Source organism: Sus scrofa, chromosome 7 (genome assembly GCF_000003025.6).
Source record: "Sus scrofa isolate TJ Tabasco breed Duroc chromosome 7, Sscrofa11.1, whole genome shotgun sequence".
NCBI classification, from domain to species: Eukaryota; Metazoa; Chordata; class Mammalia; order Artiodactyla; family Suidae; genus Sus; species Sus scrofa.
In genome coordinates this window covers 26,859,450-26,881,042 of record NC_010449.5, presented here as the reverse complement: position 1 = coordinate 26,881,042, position 21,593 = coordinate 26,859,450, and the positions used below count along the sequence as shown (strand labels likewise).

The window sequence follows — 21,593 nt, the reverse complement described above, 5'->3', positions numbered from 1 at the left end:
TGGATCTTCTCTAGCCCGTTTCCTCTGACTCACACACCCTCAGCTCCCAGACTGGGATGTGTCCCAATTCTGCTGCGGGTCCCAGCGTGGTGACCCAGCAGAGACGGCGAGGATGGCCTCCAACCCTCGGGGCTGAGCCGCCAAACCACCAAGGGGCTCCTGACCTCGAACTGTGTCTTATTTGTTGGTCTGGGCAGCACGTTGTGCTGTGATTCTCTGTGCCAGAAGAGGGGCAGGCCCTGTGGCTGTGTGTGTGTGTGTGTGTGTGTGTGTGTGTGTGTAAGGGGGATACCTAGTGACCCTGTGTGTGCATGCACTCTGCCTCCAAGCTTGATACCATCCTATCAAATCCTGCACTCTCTTGATTGGATTCTTTTCTTCCCAAACATTATTACTTTCCATCAATTAAGTTGCACGCATGACACATCTAAACCGAAATGCTGACCAGTTCCATGTATATGCCCCTGATCCATAGTTGTGTTAACAGCATTGGTTTGGTGTGCTGTGTCTTCCATCCTCTTTTTTGCCTCTTCCCCCCCCCCCCATTTGATAGTATCCCATATTGTCAGTTTTATAGCACAGCTCCTTCGTCTGTAGAAGCATTTATTTGCATTTTTTTCCCCAAATGGCTAAGAGGAAAATGTTTGTCCTGTGTGGGTCACAATAACAGATTCAGTTTGTGTTGTGTGGTGTTACATGTAGCAATCATTTGCAAATCAATGAACGTCTCTTGTTTTCTTAATTGTTAGCTGCTTGGAAATTTAGAAAAGTCAGGTAAATTTGCAGCCTTGTAAGTATTGTTCAGACCACAGTTGCATTGCTGCCTGCCATTCTGCTTCTCAGATGCATGAAGATTCAGATGGGCTGGCCGCTTTGTGTGTTCTCCATTGCCAAACATTGGAATTTTCCTCTACACTCAGTTTTGTATTTATTTATTTTTTATTTATGTATCTTTTTAACGACTGCATGGCCTCAAACCTGATTTTGTTACATGTGTGTCGGATGTGTTCAGGTCATTCGCTCTCAAAAGAATGCTTTTCTGTGAATTCCATCTTAAGTTCTTCAGAAATTCTGAAAGGCGTAACTTGGCACCTCATCCTCCTTCACCAAATTCTCGTTTGTTGGCACGATTCTGTCTCTGGTGGAAAGCCTGGATTTGCTTGATTTGCTTCATGTGGCATGCTTCCGATTTTTCACACCACCTCTTTGCGCCTTTTATTTCTCATCCCATTGCTCCAGTGTGTATGTATCTGGAACAAGGAGGTTCTCTAAGCAAAAAAATCCTATTTTTGGTGGAGGGAAGAATGAAGGGGAAGAGACTCTGCTGTAGTGTGACTGGTGGATAGACAGGAAGTTGGTATGTGTGAGATCATGGGTATGAAGAGAGCCAGAAACTTCATCATATCTTACCTTTTTTTAAAAAAATCATTTTTTACTGAAGTACAGTTGATTTGTGGTGTTCTGTTCGTTTCAGGTGTATAGCACAGTGATTCAGTGATTCCTTTTTAGATTCTTTCCCATATACGCTATTATAAAATATTGAATATAGTTCCCTGTGCGCTAAGTAGGGCCTTGTTGCTTATCTCTTTCGTATGTCGTAGTGCATATACGTAACATCTTACCTTTAAACCACCCGGACCACACAGGGTTTCTGGCTGGAAGAAACTGAGTGTGTTTCCAAGTGTAGAGTTCAGTCTGTGTCTCCATTAAGTCAAAATGAAAGTGACCCTAACGAAATACATCACACCTGCCCAGTCAGATAAGACAAAGGAAAATTTGTGGATCATTCATTAAAGCTTTTCTTTATCATAAGCAGTCTGTAAACATGAATTAGCCATAGACGTTAGTGTGATATTCAGAAATGTCCATGGTGATAGAGTTTTCATTTTGTGGCTGGCTTTCTGCCTTCTTATTAGTACAAATTAAAATTCTTCTAGAGTAAGTTCCCACCATGCGCTAAAGTGAATTATTGATAAATAAAAGAGACACTATAAAAGGAAACCTAAAAATGCTAGAATCAAAAAAAGGCTGTTCCAGAGTTCCCATGGCACAGTGGAAACCATGAGGCTGCGGGTTCGATCCCTGCCCTTGCTCAGTGGCTTAAGGATCCGGCATTGCTGTGAGCTGTGGTGTAGGTCGCAGACACGGCTCGGATCCCACGTTGCTGTGGCTCTGGCATAGGCCAGCAACTGTAGCTCCGATTCGACCCCTAGCCTGGCAACCTCCATATGCCACGGGTGTGCCCCTAAAAAGCAAAAAAAAAAAAAGCTGACTCCTGCGCTTTCAAGATGGAGAAGGTGTTCCTAACATGAAAGAGGAAATACGTTATCAAGGAAACAGTTCACAGATTTGTCTGTAGGGAAATGAGATTTCTGATCTTCAAGGAAATTAAGAAATTATCACAACATTGTAAATCAACTATACTTCAATAAAACTTTTAAAAATGAAAGAAAAAAGGAGGAAAAGAAAGGCAGCCTGGGGACCGGGGGACATTTTTGGCATCACACACAGAGGCTGTCTTAACTTACTCTGTTAGAACTTCTTTCACGTCATTGAACAAAGAGATGTACCCACTCTAGAAAAGTGGACAGAAAGAAAAGCAAAGAACCCCCTGACAAAAACCAGTAAGTGATGCACAGGAGAAAAAAATAGAAATGACTATCAATGTGAAATTATTATGCACAAAGTGTTGCAGCATTTTCATCTATGTTTTCAAGATGTAAAAAATATTAATGGTATACCAGATCTTGGTGAAGGTATAGAAAAGTGCTAATTATCATGGAAGTATAAATTTTTACGACTTCTCTGGAAGGGAATTTGGTAATATTATTAAAAACGTAAAGCATGTGCACACCCTTCGATTCTGTAAACTGCACTTATAGGAATTTATCTCAAGGAAACCATTATGAATCTACACTGAGCATCATGCCCAAGATTATTCCTCACAGTGTAGGTAAGCGCATCGAACATGCTCCAGGCACCACGCCAGGCATGTACAGGCACAGCTAACATATGCCAGGCGCCATGCCAGGTACCTTCATGCTAATTCTTGTCTGATGTTCACAACAGTTCAGTGAGGTCTAGGTAAATCATCATCAGCATCCACCAGAATTCAAAACCCAGACTCAGAGAGGTTAAGTGACTTGTCCAGGATCACACAGCAAAGAGACGGCAGGACTAATTAGAAGCATCTCAGATGGGGGTTTGCTAAGCAATCTGTGACACATCTGTAGAAGGCAATAACCGTGTGGTTGGTGGAAATCCCGTTAGAAGCATAATGACTTGGGAAGACATTCTCGATGTCGTATGCCAGCAAAGATGCTCAAAATCACAAACTCATTCGGTTGAAGTGTATCTTTATAATCACAAATGCATGGCATTTGCACCTCAGCAACGTGAATACTGATTATCCCTTTGTGGTAGAATTTGGTTTGAGTTAGATCTTTCACGGGGCTTTTGCGTGTGTAGGTGGTGTGGTAAAGAAGACTGCTCTTGCCGTCAGTGGCTATTTTGATATCCGTGGCCCGACAATTTGGGGAGTCCCAAAGCCACATGGTTTCCCAGATGCTTCTGGGGGAGGGAACATTTGAATAATATGCCACAGATGATGATGGGAAAGGCAAAAAGAGTCTTTGGTTTCTAAAATTACACATCATGCTATTTCTGTTCAAATGGTATTTTGACCAGATTTTGCTTATTGTACATTTTCCTTCTTGCCAGTGAAGTGTGGGTTCAGTTCTGTTCGAAATAATATTGAAAGGAAGGTACTGAAGGAAAATGAAAGTTCCTTTACATTCAGGGCGGGCATTCACCAACCAGGAGACGGGCAAAGGTGACTCACACAGGCTTTCTCTTTGAATCATGGAACCCGTCTGATTAACTCCTCTAAGCTGTCACCGGTAGGCAATTAATACTCCTTGAAAATTGCCCTGCCCAAAGGTTTGCTCAGCGATCTGCAGGCCCGATCTCCTTGCGATGGACTGGATGAGTGCCAACCACTTAAGGATGGTATCTTGAATTAGGAGAACACAGACCAGCCCAGCGAGGGTCCTCAGCTACCCTGTAATTCTCAGAGAATCCAAGTCCCAGCCCTTGTATTCTTTTAGATGCTGCCATTAGCCTTGTGTGCTATTATGTGGTTTAAAGGAGTTTAAAAATATCAGCTTCCTACATAACTGGTAATGAGTTATTTAAACAGTGACTCTGCCTCTCAGAATTTCTATCCAGCTGAGCCCCAAGGAGCCTATAAACTCTACCTCCTAAACTCCAAAGAGAAAGCAAAGGATGCAAAATGCAATACCGAACTCATGCCTGTTCTTCACACTGTGTGCACAACACTGTCAGGGAGACAGTGTTTTAGGAGCTTCTGGGGCATCCAGGGCAGAGCTGAGTGGCTTCAGCACAGTCCAGCAACAAGGCAGGGGCTCAGGTGTGGACGACCTGTCACTTAGATCTGGGACTTTCACTCCTCGGAAAAACAATAGCTACAGTTATCTGGCAGCAGCAATAGCCAGGGTCTAGGAGAGACCACTGTCCAGGGTTTTGATTCCTTTTCTTCCTCCATATACCTGGGCCCCTGAGGAAACCTGATCACTTTCCTCGAGGGAGAGAGGAATGCCAGGCCCCAAAGAATGCTGTGGGGTGCATCTTTTGGGAATGATATTAATGTAAGAGAGGCCCCTGAAATGAGTCTCACCAGAGAAAAGTTTTGTGGTCTCCATTGCTACCCATAGAAGCAGACAATAACAAAGGAGCAGCCTTTCGGTGCTAAGTTATCAAATAAATGCAAGTGTGGCGACAGACCTTCATGGCATGTTGGTAGACGGCTTCACCTGTGAATGGATAGGATGCCTGGCACCCTGACTATATGCAAACGTGCAAATTAAACAGCTGTGGTAATTAGGAAAGAAACACGGGGGGTGCTGTACGGATGTGGACCAGGGGCTTCAGGGAAGACTTGGCCGAGTAGCGGATGTTAAGCTAATCAAGGGCCATGGGTCACTTAGATCTGGGACTTTCACTCCTCGGAAAAGCAATAGCTACAGTTATTTGGCAGCAGCAATAGCCAGGGTCTAGGAGATTTCAGAAAGACAGAAGAAGGGCATTTCTATCAGAAGCAGGATGACCAAAAATACAAGATGTCTTGTTGAGGACAGTGAACAAACCAGTTTTTCTGAGATGGAAAATGTGAATACTGGGAAACTAGGGGACACTGCATCTCTGGGTATTTCTAAGTGACCAGAGTTAGTCAGGGGACACTGCGTTTCTGGGTGTTTCTGGGTGACGAGAGTTAGTCTGGGCTTTCTTATATGTTAAGTTTCCTTTTGCATTCATTATTCATATTTATGCTGTGGTTAAATGGATTATTTCAAAATCCTTATAGTAACTACTAAGGGAAAGATGTAAGATTGTGGCTCAGCGGGTTAAGGACCCGATGTTGTCTCTGTGAGGATGCGGGTTCTATCCCTGGCTTCGCTCAGTAAGTTAAGGATCCAGCATTGCTGCAAGCTGTGGTGTAGGTTGTAGATGCGGCTTGGATCTGGTGTGGCTGTGGCTGTGGCTGTGACGTAGGCTGCAATGGCAGTTCGAATTCCACCTCTAGCTGGGGAACTTCCATATGCTGCAGGTAAAAAGGAAAAAAGAAAGATTATACATGGAGTGGAGGTCCTGATGTAGCAATTTCATCAGTATGCATTCTGCCTTTTAAGATACAGACGTATGTTAAACACATAGATGGAGAGAAAAGGGCAGAAGGTATATCCTGCTATGGCTGAAGATCCAGATCTCTTGCTCCTCTTCAAGCGGGAGGCTCTGGAGTATTTTTCCACGTGTCAGAATCAATGAGTCCCTTCAGGCGCCTCTCCCAGCAGCTGCTCTTAGGACAGCGAGTGTGCCGAGAGCATCGTGCTGGACGCAGAGGCATGTGGGACGTTGTGTCTGGGGCTGAGCTGTTTCTCCACCCCCTTGGTTCAGCTTTCCTGACTGTAGAAACCACAACCAGTGTATTCAAGAGAGTCACTGAATTCTTTTGTGAAGACCAGACCAGACTCATACGAAACTCAATTACCTTGGATTTGCTTCCTTAAAAAAAATAAAAATGGTAATCAAATTTGATGTGGATGCAGATACTGACATATGCTATTAGCAGTAGGTCGTGCTGCCCAGATTCACTTTTTGCAAAAGATTGTTGGTTTTGCATTTATCAAAAGAAATGAATTTATTAAATTAAGTGTGAAAGACCAGATATATGATAGAGATTAATGTGTTGTATCAGCTCTCAGATGTCCCTCCTTTTTTTTTTTTTTTTTAATAAACTGGAACACTGAAGTTAATATAGTGGGCAGATCTTCAATGAGTGTATTTGGTCTAACTTTTGAAACCTAGAATTATTTTATTTTTTCTTGAAGTATAGTTATTTTACAACATTGTATTGGTTTCTAGTATACAGCAAGGTGGTTCAGTTATATCATAGTTTTTTATATATACTATATACTTATGTAAATATAGAAATAGTTTTTATATATACTATATATTTATATAAATATATATTTGTAGTTTTATATATATATATATTCTTTTTCTTAATCTTTTTCATTGTGGTGAAACCTAGAATTCTCATGTTACCAAATAATATTTGGCCCTGGGTAGCCTGGCTAACATATTTAAAAGGTGCAGTTGTATCCGGTAGCAGTAGAAAATGACTTTCTTTTCAGAAGGAAAGTTTTGAACTATATTATTTTCTTATCCGCTTGATTCAGTTTGGAACAGGCATGTTTAATGTTGCGGAGCTTCTTAGGAACTTACTGGACAGGTTTGGTATTTTGTATGATTTGAATTGATCCCAGTCAGTCATCAGTGAGGGTTAAAATCATGTGATAGGATTTTATGCGTCCTTTCCATGCCGTTTGATGAACAAGACCCTCTAGTCCCACCCTACCCCCCAGAAAAACCTGGAAAGAAAGTTGTGTTTTCATTCCCATCGTAGATTGGCGGGTGCTGCAGCCTCACCGTGTTCTGCGTGCGGGACAACAGACTGACTCGGATTCCTGCTGAGGTGTCACAGGCCACTGAGCTGCACGTCCTGGATGTGGCAGGGAACAGGTGAGCGGGGGACAGAGAAGCAGACATTCACCCTCCCAGCAGGTGCTGTCTTGCCCTTGCCCCACCTCGGAGAACATACACTGATTAGTTGTACAGGCCCCCAGAAGTTCTTGATCTGGGAGCTGGAGTGGGAGCCCGACGGTATAAAGGAGGCCAGGGCACAGGGGTCCTTTAAAGTTACGGTGGGCAAACCTGGAGAAATGCTTCCCGGACAGCAGTACCCTGATGGAAGGGGCTCAGGAGACCTAGGTTGACCTTGGCTTTTCTCACTGGCTTCTGTGAGTCACCATGGGCCTCAGTTTCCTCATCTGGAAAGTGAGCTCCAGTGAATTTGAGCCAGCTTTCAACCAGGGCTCTTGCTGCCTTTTGCCCGTGATTCTGAAACCTGCTCCTACCTCCAACACGTCGTGAACAAAGTTGTTTTCAGGAAGACATTGCTGGAGAGAAGATCCACCGCTAATATCAGACTTGCCAAGTGGTTCATGATCTAAAAACCCTGAAGAGCCCCCAGTCTGCGTCCCCAAGGGCATGGCAGTGCCATTTCTCAAGTTCTGGGTCAGAGGACAGCCGGGGCTGCTGGCCTGTCTCTGGATTGTGCCTCCTCTTCACCTTTGTGAAGTTGTCTCAGCCATTCTGAACTGATGTCTTCACGGCAAATGTCATTGCACTTCCCCTCCGCCCCAACCCCCAGGCTCTCCTTTCCACCTCTGACCCCTTCTCCGTCTCCCCACTTTTATTCTTCACCTCCCATGCTCCTTTTTTCTCCAGGAAGCCTTCGTCTCTCCAGCTCTGCATTTCTGAACTGCCCCCATGACAATGGCCTGTTTTGCTGCATGCAACCCTCCTAGAGCTAATGTTACCTAAAGTTAGACGTTATGGTTTGTGTGTTGTATGATTTGTCCCTTTCACAGTGCCTGGCCCATAACAGGCGCCTGGCACTGTTTGTCAACTGAGTACCCATGCTAAAAATGTTGATTTTGCAGAACGGCTGGCAGGCCACTGCAAAGTGCCTGATATCACAGGCTTCATGGCCAAAAGGAATTTAAGAAATGCTTTTGCGTGCTATGAAGCTGGATGGGAGAAAAAGTGCTGGACCAAAGGAGGAAGCTCATTGATTCTGAGTGGTAGATGGCAGCGCTCTGAAGAGTGTCTGGGGGACTGTGTCCTAAGCGATTCCCCACTCGCTTAGAGCGGGCACAAGCCAGCATTTTTCCTGACTGCTAATGGATCGTGGGCTACAGTGCTAAATAAACAACAGGGCTCAGGGAATCTGGTGATGAATTATGGCCTCAGGAAACACTCACCTTTTTAAAGCAAATGCATTCAGGACATCTTGGTAGATTCTTACTGGTTACTGGAAACTCTGGATTAATTTGAGTTGGATGGTGAATTTCTGCTTGGCCGAAGCCCCAGGAGACGAATGGCTTGAGGAGGTTCCTTCTGTCCTGACCTCTCCCTCCAGCAGGAGAAACTCAGTGACTCCAGGCCCTCCCTGGTTCTTGCCACTCTGGGGAACAGGGATTTGCATCACTTACTTTTTTTTTTTTTTGGTCTTTTTAGGGCTGCACCCATGGCATGTGGAGTTCCCAGGCTGGGGTCCAATCAGAGCTGTCACCTCCCGCCTATACCACAGCTCACGGCCACGCTGGATCCTTAACCCACTGAGCAAGGGCAGGGATCGAACCCTTGTCCTCATGGATGCTAGTCGGGTTCATTAACCGCTGAGCCACAATGGGAACTTCTGCATCACTTATTCTTGAGCAGAGAGATGGCTCAGACATATAAAAACTGTCTTTCACACAAGTGAAGGCCCCATCTTCCACAAGCAGGGAAAGTTTGATTTTTTATTACGCTTGGGCCAGGGTAGAGAAAACTCAGTGAAAAAGTTGAGCTCCATAGCTGTCATCTGAGTCGGTTAAGTGTGTCATTTAGTCCATGTATATGTAGATGCGTGACCACACCTTAAGCTCGTTAAGATAATTACTACTTATTTGAAGTATCAATATAGAAACTAATAAAAAGAGGCTGGCTTGGCAGCTTGTTAGCTTGTAGCAAGGTCACACCATGGGGAACCATAACAAATACAACAGAAGTCTCTGCCTCTCTCCCCGAAGCATAGAGAAATTGCAACTGGCGCAGGCAGGGAGACTGCACGTTGGTTCCCAGATACTTTCTTCGACATGTTTGATGGGAAAAATTATAGCAAGGACAACGCTAAAAATGCCACTTGGAAACTAAGCACCAAGGCTTCTGGCACAGTGACAGAGGAGGTGTCTGGTATCAGCAACCACCTGTCGGCCTGGAATACAGATGTCTTTAATCCTTAGATGCTTTCCCATATGAATATCCGCCAGGTACACAAATCAGATGTTAGAGCATCTTCCTCACAGTATTGCTAGTACCAAATACTACAGACCATGGCTGTCCATGGGAAATAGTGTGTACCTTTACATTTTATAGTTCCAAAAGTTAAAAAGATTAAAAGATAGCACCTCATACCTATGAGAATGATTTTTCTCAAAACGACAAGGGAGTTCCCACTGTGGCTCAGCAGAAGCAAACCTGACTAGTATCCACGAGGATGCAGGTTCGATCCCTGGCCTTGCCCAGTGGGTTAGGGATCCAGAGTTGCTGTGAGCTGTGGTCTAGGTCGCAGACATGGCTCGGATCCTATGTTGTTATGGCTGTGGCATAGGCTGGCAGCTGTAGCTCTCTTTCGACCCCTAGCCTGGGACTCCTGTGTGCTGCAGGAGTGGCCCTAAGAAGTGTGGGGTGGGGGAGACAAAAGATAACAAATGTTGGCAAGGATGTATCGAAAAGGGAACCCCCTTGGGTGCTGCTGGTGGGAATGTAAACTGGTACAGCGTGGAGTTTCCTCAAGATATTAAAACAAAAAAATCTACCATAGGATACAGCAATCTCATGTTTGTTGCAGCTTTATTCACAGTAGCCAAGATATGGAAACAGCCTAAGCATCTGTCAACAGATGAATGGATAAAGAGGATATGTGTGTGGGGGGGGTGACATATATATGTATATATGAAATGGGATATTATTCACCTGTGAGAAAGTCAGAAATCCTGCCATTCACAATAGCATGAATGGACCTTAAGGGCATTTTGCTAAGTGAAATTAGTTGGACAGAGAAGGGCAAAGCCCAGGAAGGTCAGCAGTACAATTCAGTCCAAGTCCAAAAGCCCAAGAACGAGGAACTTCAGTGTCCGAGGGCAGGAGAGGAGGGGTGTGCTCGCTCAACAGGAGACACAGTTCAGACAGAGAAAGACAGATACTGTATGCTCTCGCTTACATGTGGAGTCTTAGCAAGCGGAGCTCAGAGAAGCAGAAAGAGTGGTCGCTGCCAGGAGCCAGAGGGTGGGGGAAATGAGATGCTGGTGAGAGGGTGCAGATTTCCAGTTATTAGATGAGTAGGTTCTGGGGATCTCATGAACAGCCTGGTGACTGTATCATGGCCTTGAAAGGTGCTAAGAGGGTAAACTGTTTCAACATGGACACACAGACACACATGCACATGTACACACACACACACACACAGACACCCCACAATGCTTACGTGAGGTGATAGAGAAACTACCTGAGCCTACTGAGGTAATCACTTCACAGTACAGTCGTCCCTCCATATCTGTGGGGGATTGGTTCCAGGACCCCTGAGGGCACCCAAGTGGGCAGACGCTCCAGTGTCACATAGAAGACGCTGTGGTAGAGTTGGCCTTTGGTATCTGCGTCCTCAGACACAAAGAGCCGACTGTGTCTAGAAGGGCATCAAATCATCACATTGTCTGCCTCAAACTTACACAACGGTATATGTCAATTACATCTCAATCAAGCTGGAAAAAAATTATTAAAAGACAAAACACAGCACAGTAGCAGAGCCATACCGCGGAATACCGAGCAGCTAAAGAACGAGCTCTTTATTTCTCTGCATTGGGACCCACGATGCCCATGAAGAAAACAAGTGTACGTGGTGCTCTCCTCCTTGTCTTTGTTTTTAAAAAATCTTACCTCTTGATGTCTTTGTTTTTAAAAAATCTTACCTCTTGATGTCTTTGTTTTTAAAAAATCTTACCTCTTGAGAACACCAGAGTATTAACAGTAGTTCCTCTAGTGGAGAAGTGGAAACTTGAGGTTACAGGGAGCTTTCACTTTAGATATTTTGGCATTGTGTACATTTTTTTCAGTGATTTGGTCCCTTTATAAATATATATTTAGATATTATATATATATATCTTTAAACTTTTAGAATACTTATTGAAGTATAGTTGGTTCAGTGTTCTGCTATATAGCAAAGTGACTCAGATATATATATATATATTCATTTTCATATTTTCCATTATGGTTTATCACAGGATAGTGAATATAGTTCCCTGTGCTGTACAGCAGGACCTTATTGTTTTTCTATCCTATACATAATAGTTTGCATCTGCTAATCCCAAACTCCCAAGCCTTCCCTCCTCCTCCTCCACCCTTGGTAACCACAAGTCTGCTCCCTATTGTCTGTGAGTCTGTTTCTGTTTTGTAGATGTGTCGATTTGTGTTGTATTTTAGATTCCACATATAAGTGATATCATATGGCATTTGTCTTTCTCTTTCTGACTTTCTTCACTTAGTATGAGAATCTCTAGGTCCATCCATTGTATCTTTAAACATTTTTGGAAACTTCGCTTAAAACCGAAAAGTCTAGTGGGAGGTCAGAACGCAGATGAAACATTCAACTGTAAGAAGCCTTCAACCCCAGGTTCAGTCAGCATTACATTCATCTGTAGGCCAAGCTGCAAAATAAACTTGCTAGAGCACTTGCTGTAGTCGGTAGAAGTGGGGACGGTCACCTCGGGCTGGGTTTGTCCCTGATGTGACTGGAAACGAGACGCTCACAGTTTGGTTGTTCATCTGCTTTAGTCCTTGGACTGTTGATGTAAATAGTAACCACAGGCTTTTTATTTCGGGGGGAATGTGGTCCTAAATGGACCAGGGAGATGTGTCCAAATGGGGCTGCGGTTTCTTGTGATGATTCTGTAGTGTACAGAAGGTACCAGAATAAACCAAAAATGTTTTATTAACTCTGCTGGAGAGCAGCGAGTGTGTGTGTATGGTTTTTTTTTTGTGTGTGTGTGTATTTATATACGTATGTATTTAAAATCTGTTTTCTGGCTTGTAGCTGGGATGTTTCACCGGAGAGAAACAGAGGAGCGTGTGTGTCTTTCCCCCCCAGGCCACAGTGAGTCAGCGAGAGGGTCAGCCCAGCCCACAGAGTCTCTGTTTGCAGACTGGGCAGGGAGCGGGGACTTGTTTTCTCTTTGACACCCCTGGGAACACCTTGGCCACAAGACACGTGTGAACAAGCTCGTGTATGGCGTGCGCTTGGGTGGCAGCAGCCGCGTCCAGACTGGCACACTGGCTCTGCAGGAAAACCGGGGTTCTGGACACCAACCACATCTGTCTCACATGGCTTGGTCAAATGTGGTTTTAAGACCTGTTGTTGTGGAGTCTAGTAATTTATTTTAGCTTTTATTATCTGATTTGTCATCCCTAGAAGCTGTCATTTGTTATCGATGCTCTCTGTAGCCTTTTATTTATACCTTTGCTTTAGCATTTAGCTGGGAAGCCAGTTATTAGTCTAAGAAGGCACAATGACCATGGTTTAGTATCTGTGTGTTGTGCCAGCTTTCGGAGCTTGATCTATTTTTTTCCTTATGCTCTTGAAAGGTAGAGATGCTGACTACAGAATTCTTGCCCAAGACCTTGGAACTTTAAACATTCTGGAGGAAGTGAGCTTAACACCTTTTTAAGAAAGAAATAGGAACAGACTTTCAGAGTTACCCTCTTGTCCAATAAAATGCAAAAGGATTTGAGGTACTCTAAGCTCTCTCAGTGTACTAGGATATTTTTTTAAAAATCCAGGAGTTGCCGTCGTAGCTCAGTGGTTAACAAACCTGACTAATATCCACGAGGACGTGGGTTCAATCCCTGGCCTCACTCAGTGGGTTAAGGATCCGGCGTTGCCGTGAGCTGTGGTGTAGGTCACAGGCGCAGCTTGGATCCCGCATTGCTGTGGCTGTGGTATAGACCAGCAGCTACAACTCCTATTCGACCCCTACCCTGGGAACCTCCATATGCCTCGGTGTGGCCTTAAAAAGACAAAAGATAAAAATCACCTTACAGTCTCTGGCAAATACTCTACCTCCCGTCTTAAACTTCCTTGCATTCAAGTCTGTGTGTGACAGCCTTTGGGCAGAAGGAGAGATCATTTGTTTGAACATAAGAGATTTTATTTTCGGAGTTCCCGTCGTGGCGCAGTGGTTAATGAATCCGACTAGGAACCATGAGGTTTCGGGTTTGGTCTCTGCCCTTGCTCAGTGGGTTAACGATCCGGCGTTGCCGTGAGCTGTGGTGTAGGTTGCAGATGCGGCTCGGATCCCGTGTTGCTGTGACTCTGGCTTAGGCCGGTGGCTACAGCTCCAATTTGACCCCTAGCCTGGGAACCTCCATATGCTGCCAGAGCGGCCCAAGAAATAGCAAAAAAAAAAAAAAAAAAAAAAAAAAGAGAGAGAGAGAGATTTTATTTTCTATCTCCCTCAAAGAACCAAAACTCAGAATAAGGGGAGGTGGGTCTGTGAGTCGCTGTCCCCCCTCGCCCCCGCCCAGGCATCCTCATGGTATATGCATGTCCCTGCACTGGGTGAATTCTGGGATTTAAAGACAAATGTCTCCCACCCAATTTGACTGTCAGTGAAATATTGGCGTGCACAACATGTAGAGTCTTTTTAAGGATCTTTAACACAGGCAGGTCTCCCGGATACACCGACTTGAAGACCCAGCTCCCATCTGGATACGGTCCCCGGTATTTACTCAACACTGCACCCACTGCGCACGTGTGGGATGGATCAGCCTTTGCTGGACTAACTGTTAGGGAAAGAAGATATTTGCTCATCTCCACTACTAGCACATGGGAAAGCTTTTGCGAAACGTATTGTTTTCGTAAAAAGTTTGTTAATGCATTTGTTATCAGTACTCTCTCCACATTTTTCGATTGTTTTTAACTGCATGTGTTTAAGGACCTTAGCTGGTTCATGCTTATGTTCTACTTGGATTAGTTTTGTAATATTGGAGAACTGCTCTTCATAGAGTGCTAGTTCATTTCCCACAAGCTTGTCAATTCAAAATGGTGCGCACGTCAGATAAGACAGCATATGCATCCATCGGTGAAACAAACAGGCAGCTCTCCTACATGTGTTAGCTGGCGATAACTGCACCATTTCATAGAAGAAGGAACCCCGGAATACATGCTGTGATGTAACTTCTCATCAAACTAATGAGCCAGAGATTTCTCTTAATGAGCCTTGAATTGTAGGTAACAGAATGTGATTAGCTTATTATTACCTATCTCATGAAGTCATTTCTAAGGTAGATCCATCACTTAATCCACGGAGCCATCCTTCCAGTGAAAATACTTTATCAAGTATAACCTTTAATTCATTAGCCTTAGATTCCTGATATCTGCAGAGCTTTGGGTGTTTTCAGAATGAATTAGTAGACTTGGGTACGGCATGAGGTTTTTACTCCAGCAGCTGGAGTTTCATCCTTGGCCCCGTTCAGTTTGGGGCTGGATAGTTCTTTGCTATGGGTCTGTCCTATGCATTCTAAGATATTTAGCTACATCCCTGGCCCCGGCCCACTAGATGTCAGTGGCACCCCCCAAATGTGTATAGACGCTGCCAGATGTCCCTGAGGGGCAACCCCCCCCCCGCCGCCACCCTGCCCGTTGAGAGCCTCTGCTCAAAAGTAATCTTTGCCAAGTACCAAGTACATGTGATTTCCTGTGATGGTCTTTACTACATAGGTTTAACTGGTCAAATATTTGTACAAACATAAATAGAAAACTCATCTTTAGGTATCACATTATAATTTTTAAAGTGCTTTAACATATACAATCTCCTTTGAAACTGAAGCAATCCGATGTGGAAATTAATTATCATGTAGGTGTCTGAAAAGTGGGAGCTTTTAGAAACTTAAAAGTTTAAAATGGAAAACCTAAAATAATCTCCCTGGAGAGAACGAGTGAAGCCCCATGAAGAAAATTTTCAATCTTTACTTTAACTGCAGGTTAAAGTCTGCAGCACCTCACGCATTGCCTTCTTCTTGTCCTGATTTGCCGGGTGTTACCGGGAACAGGTAACTCCATGGCCTCACACCAGCCCTGTTGGTGAGGCCGTTGCCATGACTCTGGCTTTTGGCTCCTTCCACAATTCCACTGGGTTTTTTCCCCTTCCTCTTTAAATGGAAACTTCCTAGCATCAGAGTAAACAGCGGCTGCTGCAACTTCCTCATCTTCTGCCCCTCGGCCTGGAGACGATAACAAGGGACGTGAAAGCAGGAAAGGGAGCGCAGAGATGCAAGGAAGTGTCTGCTGCAAAGACTAAATCAAGTATCTTATGATCAATATAGCATCTGTTCACATATCGAACCCAATCCCAGGAAGCTGTTTTTAATTTTTTTTCCCCTGTTTTGAGCAAGTATTGATTTACTTACAAATTTGGAGATCCTGATAGCTCTTTTTGTTGTAAACCAGGCTGCTGCACCTGCCTTTATCTCTGACCACCTTGAAGCTGAAGGCTCTGTGGTTATCGGACAACCAGTCCCAGCCCCTGCTCACATTCCAGACGGACACAGACCACACCACCGGGGAGAAGATTCTCACGTGTGTCTTACTTCCTCAACTGCCTTCTGAACCTGCTTGCCAAGGTGACTTTGAGCCCCAGGTTCATTGGGCCACAAGAGTTCGTAGCTGCTAATGCCCCTCCGTAAGACCTCTCACTCCCACACGTGACTGCATTTTGTCTCCGCTGCCTGCAGAGCCAGCCCCCCACCCCGCCCCGCCTCCGGTGTGAGGTCATCATGGGTCTTTTCTGGAAGGTTCTCCTGCGCCTTTGCAGATAACGTACTGCCGCTACCTATGTATCACGTCTGAAATTCCTTAAACGGCCTCTGGGGTCTGAATTATAACTGAGGCTGAAACTGCAAATACACTCTCCTAAGAGACATCAGCCCCTTAAAATCCAAATGGGCGGTTTGGAGGATTAGTAGTGAACATCTCCAGCAAACTGCTTTCAAGCCTGAGAGTTGTTTCGAGTGATTGTACCTTTGTTTTGTAAATTATGTGCGGTTTAAGAAGGCACTTGCACTCGCATCACACGGCTGTCATAAATCCTTTGCTGAGCTGGTTTTGACAGGAAAAGCTAGAGGGCTCTGGATGAACGGAGCCACCCTGGTGGTCCCGGCCTTGTTAGAGGATTTAAAGCCCCAAGAGAAGAGTGTGGTAGATTGTATTCCTTAGGAAAGTACTAGATCCAACCTGTGAGGCCACATCCTCGTCAAGAGGACGTTATGGAAGTTCCCATCGTGGCTCAGTGGTTAACGAATCCGACTAGCAACCATGAGGTTGTAGGTTCGATCCCTGGCCTTGCTCGGTGGGTTGGGGATCTGGTGTTGCCGTGAGCTGTGTTGGTTGCTGTGGCTGTGGTGTAGGCCGGTGGCTACAGCTCCGATTGGACCCCTAGCCTGGGAACCTCCATATGCCTCGGGAACGGCCCAAGAAATGGCAAAAAGACCAAAAAAAAAAAAGCACGTTATGGACGTGAGTGTGTAAGAAAGACTCATGAAGAAGAACTCTGTAAATTACAATGACATTCTGCAATGAAGTAGTAAGCACTGATTTGGCAGATATCTTAGGATCTCAGATAGGATCATACATCCTCGAAAAGAAAGGGAAGCCTTGCCGGTCATAGGAAGCTGGGTTCCCCACTAATGTGGTCTTTGTCTGACAGAGAACCTGCCTCGCTGTGGTGCCCTGGAGAGTTTGGTGAACGAGGTGTCCGATGAGGCCTGGAATGAGCGTGCAGTAAACAGAGTCAGCGCAATCCGATTTCTGGAAGACGAAAAGGACGAGGATGACAATGAAACGGTATGGCATTCAGGCTTCTTGGCTCCCACAGAAGTCCAGAATTTGAAAGCCTTCCAAGATTGAGAGTGGCACCTGATAAAGAGCTCTTTTATTTTCAAATGGTCTTTTATTTATTTTGCCTTTGGCATTTTTTTTTTTTTTTTTTTTAGAAGGGAAAACCAAGTATTTTTAGGTCCTAATTCAGCAGATGTATGTAAGGCAAATAGGACTTCTGTGGTTTTTGTTTATTCTGTTTTTGTTTTGCTTTTCAGGGCCGCACCTGTGGCATATGGAAGTTCCCAGGCTAGGGGTCAAATTAGAGCTGCAGCTGCCTGCCTGTGCCACAGCCATGGCAATACAGGATCCAGCTACATCTGAAAATCTATACCACAGCTCACAGCAATGCCAGATCCTTAGCCCACTGAGCGAGGCCAGGGATTGAACCCACATCCTCATGGACACTGGTCAGGTTTGTAACCCGCTGAGCCACAATGGGAACTCCTTTTTGTTTGTTTGTTGAAGGCCACACCTGTGGTATAGGGAAGTTCCCCAGGCCAGGAGTTGAATCTTAGCTGCGGCAACACCAAATCCTTTAACCCACTGCGTTGGGCCAGGGAATCAAACCCGTACCCATGCAGCAACCTGAGCTGCTGCAGTTGGATTTTTAACCCACTGCACCACAGTGGGAACTCCTAGCTTTTGTGCTTTTATTTGAATAGTTTGTGGGTGTTTCTTTCTTTTTTAAAATGTGTGATGATTTTCCCTCCTGCCCTCACTGCTTTCTTAAAATTGGTTGGGAATTTTTATTGTTCCGGGTGAACAAAATCTCTCCCTGTCCTCCACCTCCCTTTAGAGCTGTACCTGTGGACTCCTCCATGTTTCATCATGTGACTTAGCTTGCCTGCTGTCCTGCTGGCAACCAGGAGCCTTTGCCATCGGGCAGAGAGCTTGTGATCTTAGTGGGCGAGTTTTCATTCAGCAATCAGGAATAGGTTTGAAAGAGCCTCTCAGCCCTACTTTCATCCCCCCTTGGCACCGTGTCTCAGCCACCCAGCGTCTCTGGGAGCCAGGGACAACTCTTGGAGTCTCTGCAAGTTGACTTTGGCTTCTTCAACTCCTTGCACTAATTGAGATTTTCATAAGCAGAACTTAGAGGGAGTACTTGCCGCCCCCAAGACAAAGGGTGGTTTTCAAATTACTGCCTGGAGTCTTTGTTATTCCAGCTGTCCCATCAAATGGGACTTTATTCATTTACAGGCGGAAAGTGCAAAGTAGGCATCAGCCGTGACAAAATGACTCCAACGTGAATGACTCTTTACTGTTTACTGCATGACCCCCCTAAGCATGACTGTTTCACCAGTTCCTCGTTGCCTTTGTACTGCTCCTGCTTTGTTACCCTGCTGTAGGACTGACTGGCTCTTTAAAAGATGTAAACGCTGTTTTAGGAGCGAAAGAACATATAATATGTGAAATAGTATAGTTTTTCAAATATCGCCCATATCCTATCACTTCACTTCCAGCCCTGCGGTCTTTATTAGAAGAGTGTGAACTTTTCTCAGTAGGTCATATAAATAAAGTGCAGAAGCAAAATGAGAAAAGAAGACCAGAAAGTAAGAAATGCTTCCCTTTTCCTTCACCTCCTGTACCTCATGGGTTGAACAAAGCCAGAAGCCCTTTAGAAAAGGGGAGAAAATTCTAGGAATTTTAATTTTGGAATGTCCTACCCCTTTCCCTTTTTCTCCCTCCACCCCCCTTCCCCCAGTTATATCCTGCAAGTCTTTTTTTTTTTTTTCCTTACTGTTCATGGAACTTTGTTTTTATACTCATCTCATAGTTTACAAAGTATTCTTTGCTAGGGGTCCAATCAGAGCTGCAGCCATTGGCCTATGCCAGAGCCACAGCAACGAGGGATCCAAGCCGCATCTGCAACCTTCACCACAGCTCACAGCAACACTGGATCCTTAACCCACTGAGCAAGGCCAGGGATCGAACCCGCAACCTCATGGTTCCTAGTCGGATCCGTTAACCACTGAGCCACGAGGGGAACTCCACAAAGTCTTTTGTTCTAAGAGGAGCCCTCCCACCGGGACTAGATAAGTCATAGGTAACCTGTTCATCTTCCCTGCACCACTAGGGAGCAGTTGATGGATGCCTGTAGCCGCAGAGACGCTTTCCGCCCGCCCTGCCCGTGACCTCTGGGAAGGGGAGGCCTCTGATGGGACGCTGGCCCCAGGAGGCTGCTCCTCTCAGCGTGTGATGGAGTAAAAACCCAGACACTCACCCCGCTCTTTGTTTTCAGAGAACCCTCCTGAGGCGGGCCACGCCGCACCCCGGGGAGCTCAAGCACATGAAGAAGACGGTGGAGAACCTACGCAACGACAGAAACGCTGCTAGAGGACTGGATTCCAACAAGAACGAGGTCAACCACGCCATGGACCGAGTGACCACGTCGGTGTAGACGGCACCTCCACGTCTTACCTCGCACGTCATCCCTGCTGCGGAGATCGGCCGGCCCGCGCTCCCCCTTGGCGGAGCGCCCCCTGCAGGTCTGTCTCTACCGGACCCCGCCCCCGCCCGCAGGTGGGGGTGCTGCTCCCCCCACAGCCCCGGAAGAAGTGCCTTACTCTAATCCGACAGCCAGTCCTGCGCCGGTGGTCTCCAGCCTGATGTCTTTGTGTTCTCTTTCCTAAGTTCCGGTTGTTTGTCCTGAGTAGAATACACTACTGAAAACATCTGACCTTTGTTTTCTGTCTTATGTTGGGGTCAGGGAGAGCAGAAAGGGGAATTTTCATCCGCCTCCCTCCCAGAAAGTGCTGGGACATTGTGAACCCGAATTCTCTTGGACCTACTGATGAGAGAGAGGTTTATGCATGAGAAAAAAAAAACAACAAAAAAAAAACTGATAATTTTTTAAACCCTTTTTGGCAGCTCAGATGGTGTACATTTAAAAATTTTGTATAGGTCTTTCGTAACAAGAAACAATGTATTTCTTTTTGTTATTTTATCTTGGAAACGGTACACGTTTTAGTATTTGTGCGGAAAAAACCAACACCTGACAGTCCTAAAGTATTTGTTTTTATTTGTACCATCCACTTGTGCCTTACCGTATCCTGTGTCACGTCGAACCAGTTGTCACAGTGGCATCTTTGAGCAGTGAGATGGGATGCTGAATGTGGTATTTTTAATGCAGTGTTTGAATCAGTGATCTCCCAGGTGGATTTGTTTTTAACCAAAAAGAAGAGTTACCATCCCTTTGTAAATTAGATCAGTTGATTTTTTTTTTTTTTAAGATGAACCAAAGGATTAGACTGCTACCATCTCATTTCTTACACTCTGACTTTTCACGAATGAGTCTCTCATGATGAGTGCCGTGTCTGATTGTATGTACTTGGAAGGTCTGTGCCATTTGTAAAATAAAACCAAGCAGAAAAGCACAAAAAGAGAAAATGGGCTCAGAAATGCAGTGGGTAAATAAATTATGTACGGCGAAAGTATGATTTTTACTGAAGACAGCTTTACAAGTTTTATATGGAGATACAAAACCACAATAAAGCAGAATAACCTACAACCCTGCTAGAAATGTCTCTCTCTTTATAAGTGCAATTTAATTTGTAAATAAGAGTTGGGATCCAAGTGTAATGAAATGTCGTGTCCCGTTTTAAACGTCTCCTAATTTAAGGGGCGTGGGGGTATGTTTGGGTGTGTTTCTGTTGATTTCTTTTGTTTTGTTTTGTATGTTGTGATAAAAGAGGAATGAAAAGCGCCTGTTCCTGTGTGGCGTTTAGGAAAATCACGTTGTCCGTGTTGGTGTGTTATTCTTTCCGTGAAATAAAGTCAGCCTGGACATGAGCCGTACAGCTTTTGAACGTTACTTATCACCTCGTGTGTTCAGTTGAAAGCAGGCAGACGAGTTCTTCAGCAACACACTCGCTTTCCTGAAATACCTAAACCACGGGTCAGTTTTGTGTTAACCTCCTATTGGACCGGATTTCGGGTTCTTCCTTCTGCTCAGGGCCTCGCTCACAATCACCATCGAGCCTGGCTCCTCTCCTTGGGTCGGGCCTGTCTGGCCAGTGGGGACTCCTTAGAAATGTGCTTCCTACCAACCAACCCCATAGCGCACCTTCTTCACTTACTGAGCATTTACTTACTGACTTCATTTGCTGACCGAGTCCACTTTGCTTTTTTGGTCATTTGCATGTATGTCGATGTTTCAGGGACTGTTGGGTTGAAAGCAGATGGCAGGTAAGGGGCTTTCGGCTGCTCAGTCTGTCCTCTCTTCCCTCCTCGCTGGGCACGTCTTTCCTTTTCTCCATTTTAAGGCTGTGGCCTTTGTAAAGGTGACGCCACAGACTCACGGGCTGATAGAGAAGCAGACTGGCTTTTCTTAAGGAGCATTTTCTTCACCCCGAGGAGCAGACAGAACTTCCCTACTGGTTTGTCTGACTTCATATAAAGCTCACCCATTACTACTCAGTTCTCCATGGCTTTGGTGGAATATAGGAATTTTTCCAGGAAATTCTACAGACCTAATTCT

General features: G+C 45.1%; 1 protein-coding gene across 2 annotated transcripts in view; it reads left to right on the top strand.

Moving 5' to 3' along the window:
* Positions 1 to 20,905, top strand: part of LRRC1 (leucine rich repeat containing 1) — a 129,527-nt gene extending 108,622 nt beyond the window's left edge. For both annotated transcript variants that reach the window (XM_001927688.6, XM_021098554.1), the window contains exons 11-14: positions 6,986 to 7,101; positions 15,686 to 15,858; positions 16,941 to 17,077; positions 19,356 to 20,905. In XM_001927688.6, the coding sequence (XP_001927723.2) occupies positions 6,986 to 7,101; positions 15,686 to 15,858; positions 16,941 to 17,077; positions 19,356 to 19,514 (585 nt within the window). In that variant the 3' untranslated portion in view covers positions 19,515 to 20,905. The remainder of the gene's footprint in view (positions 1 to 6,985; positions 7,102 to 15,685; positions 15,859 to 16,940; positions 17,078 to 19,355) is intronic.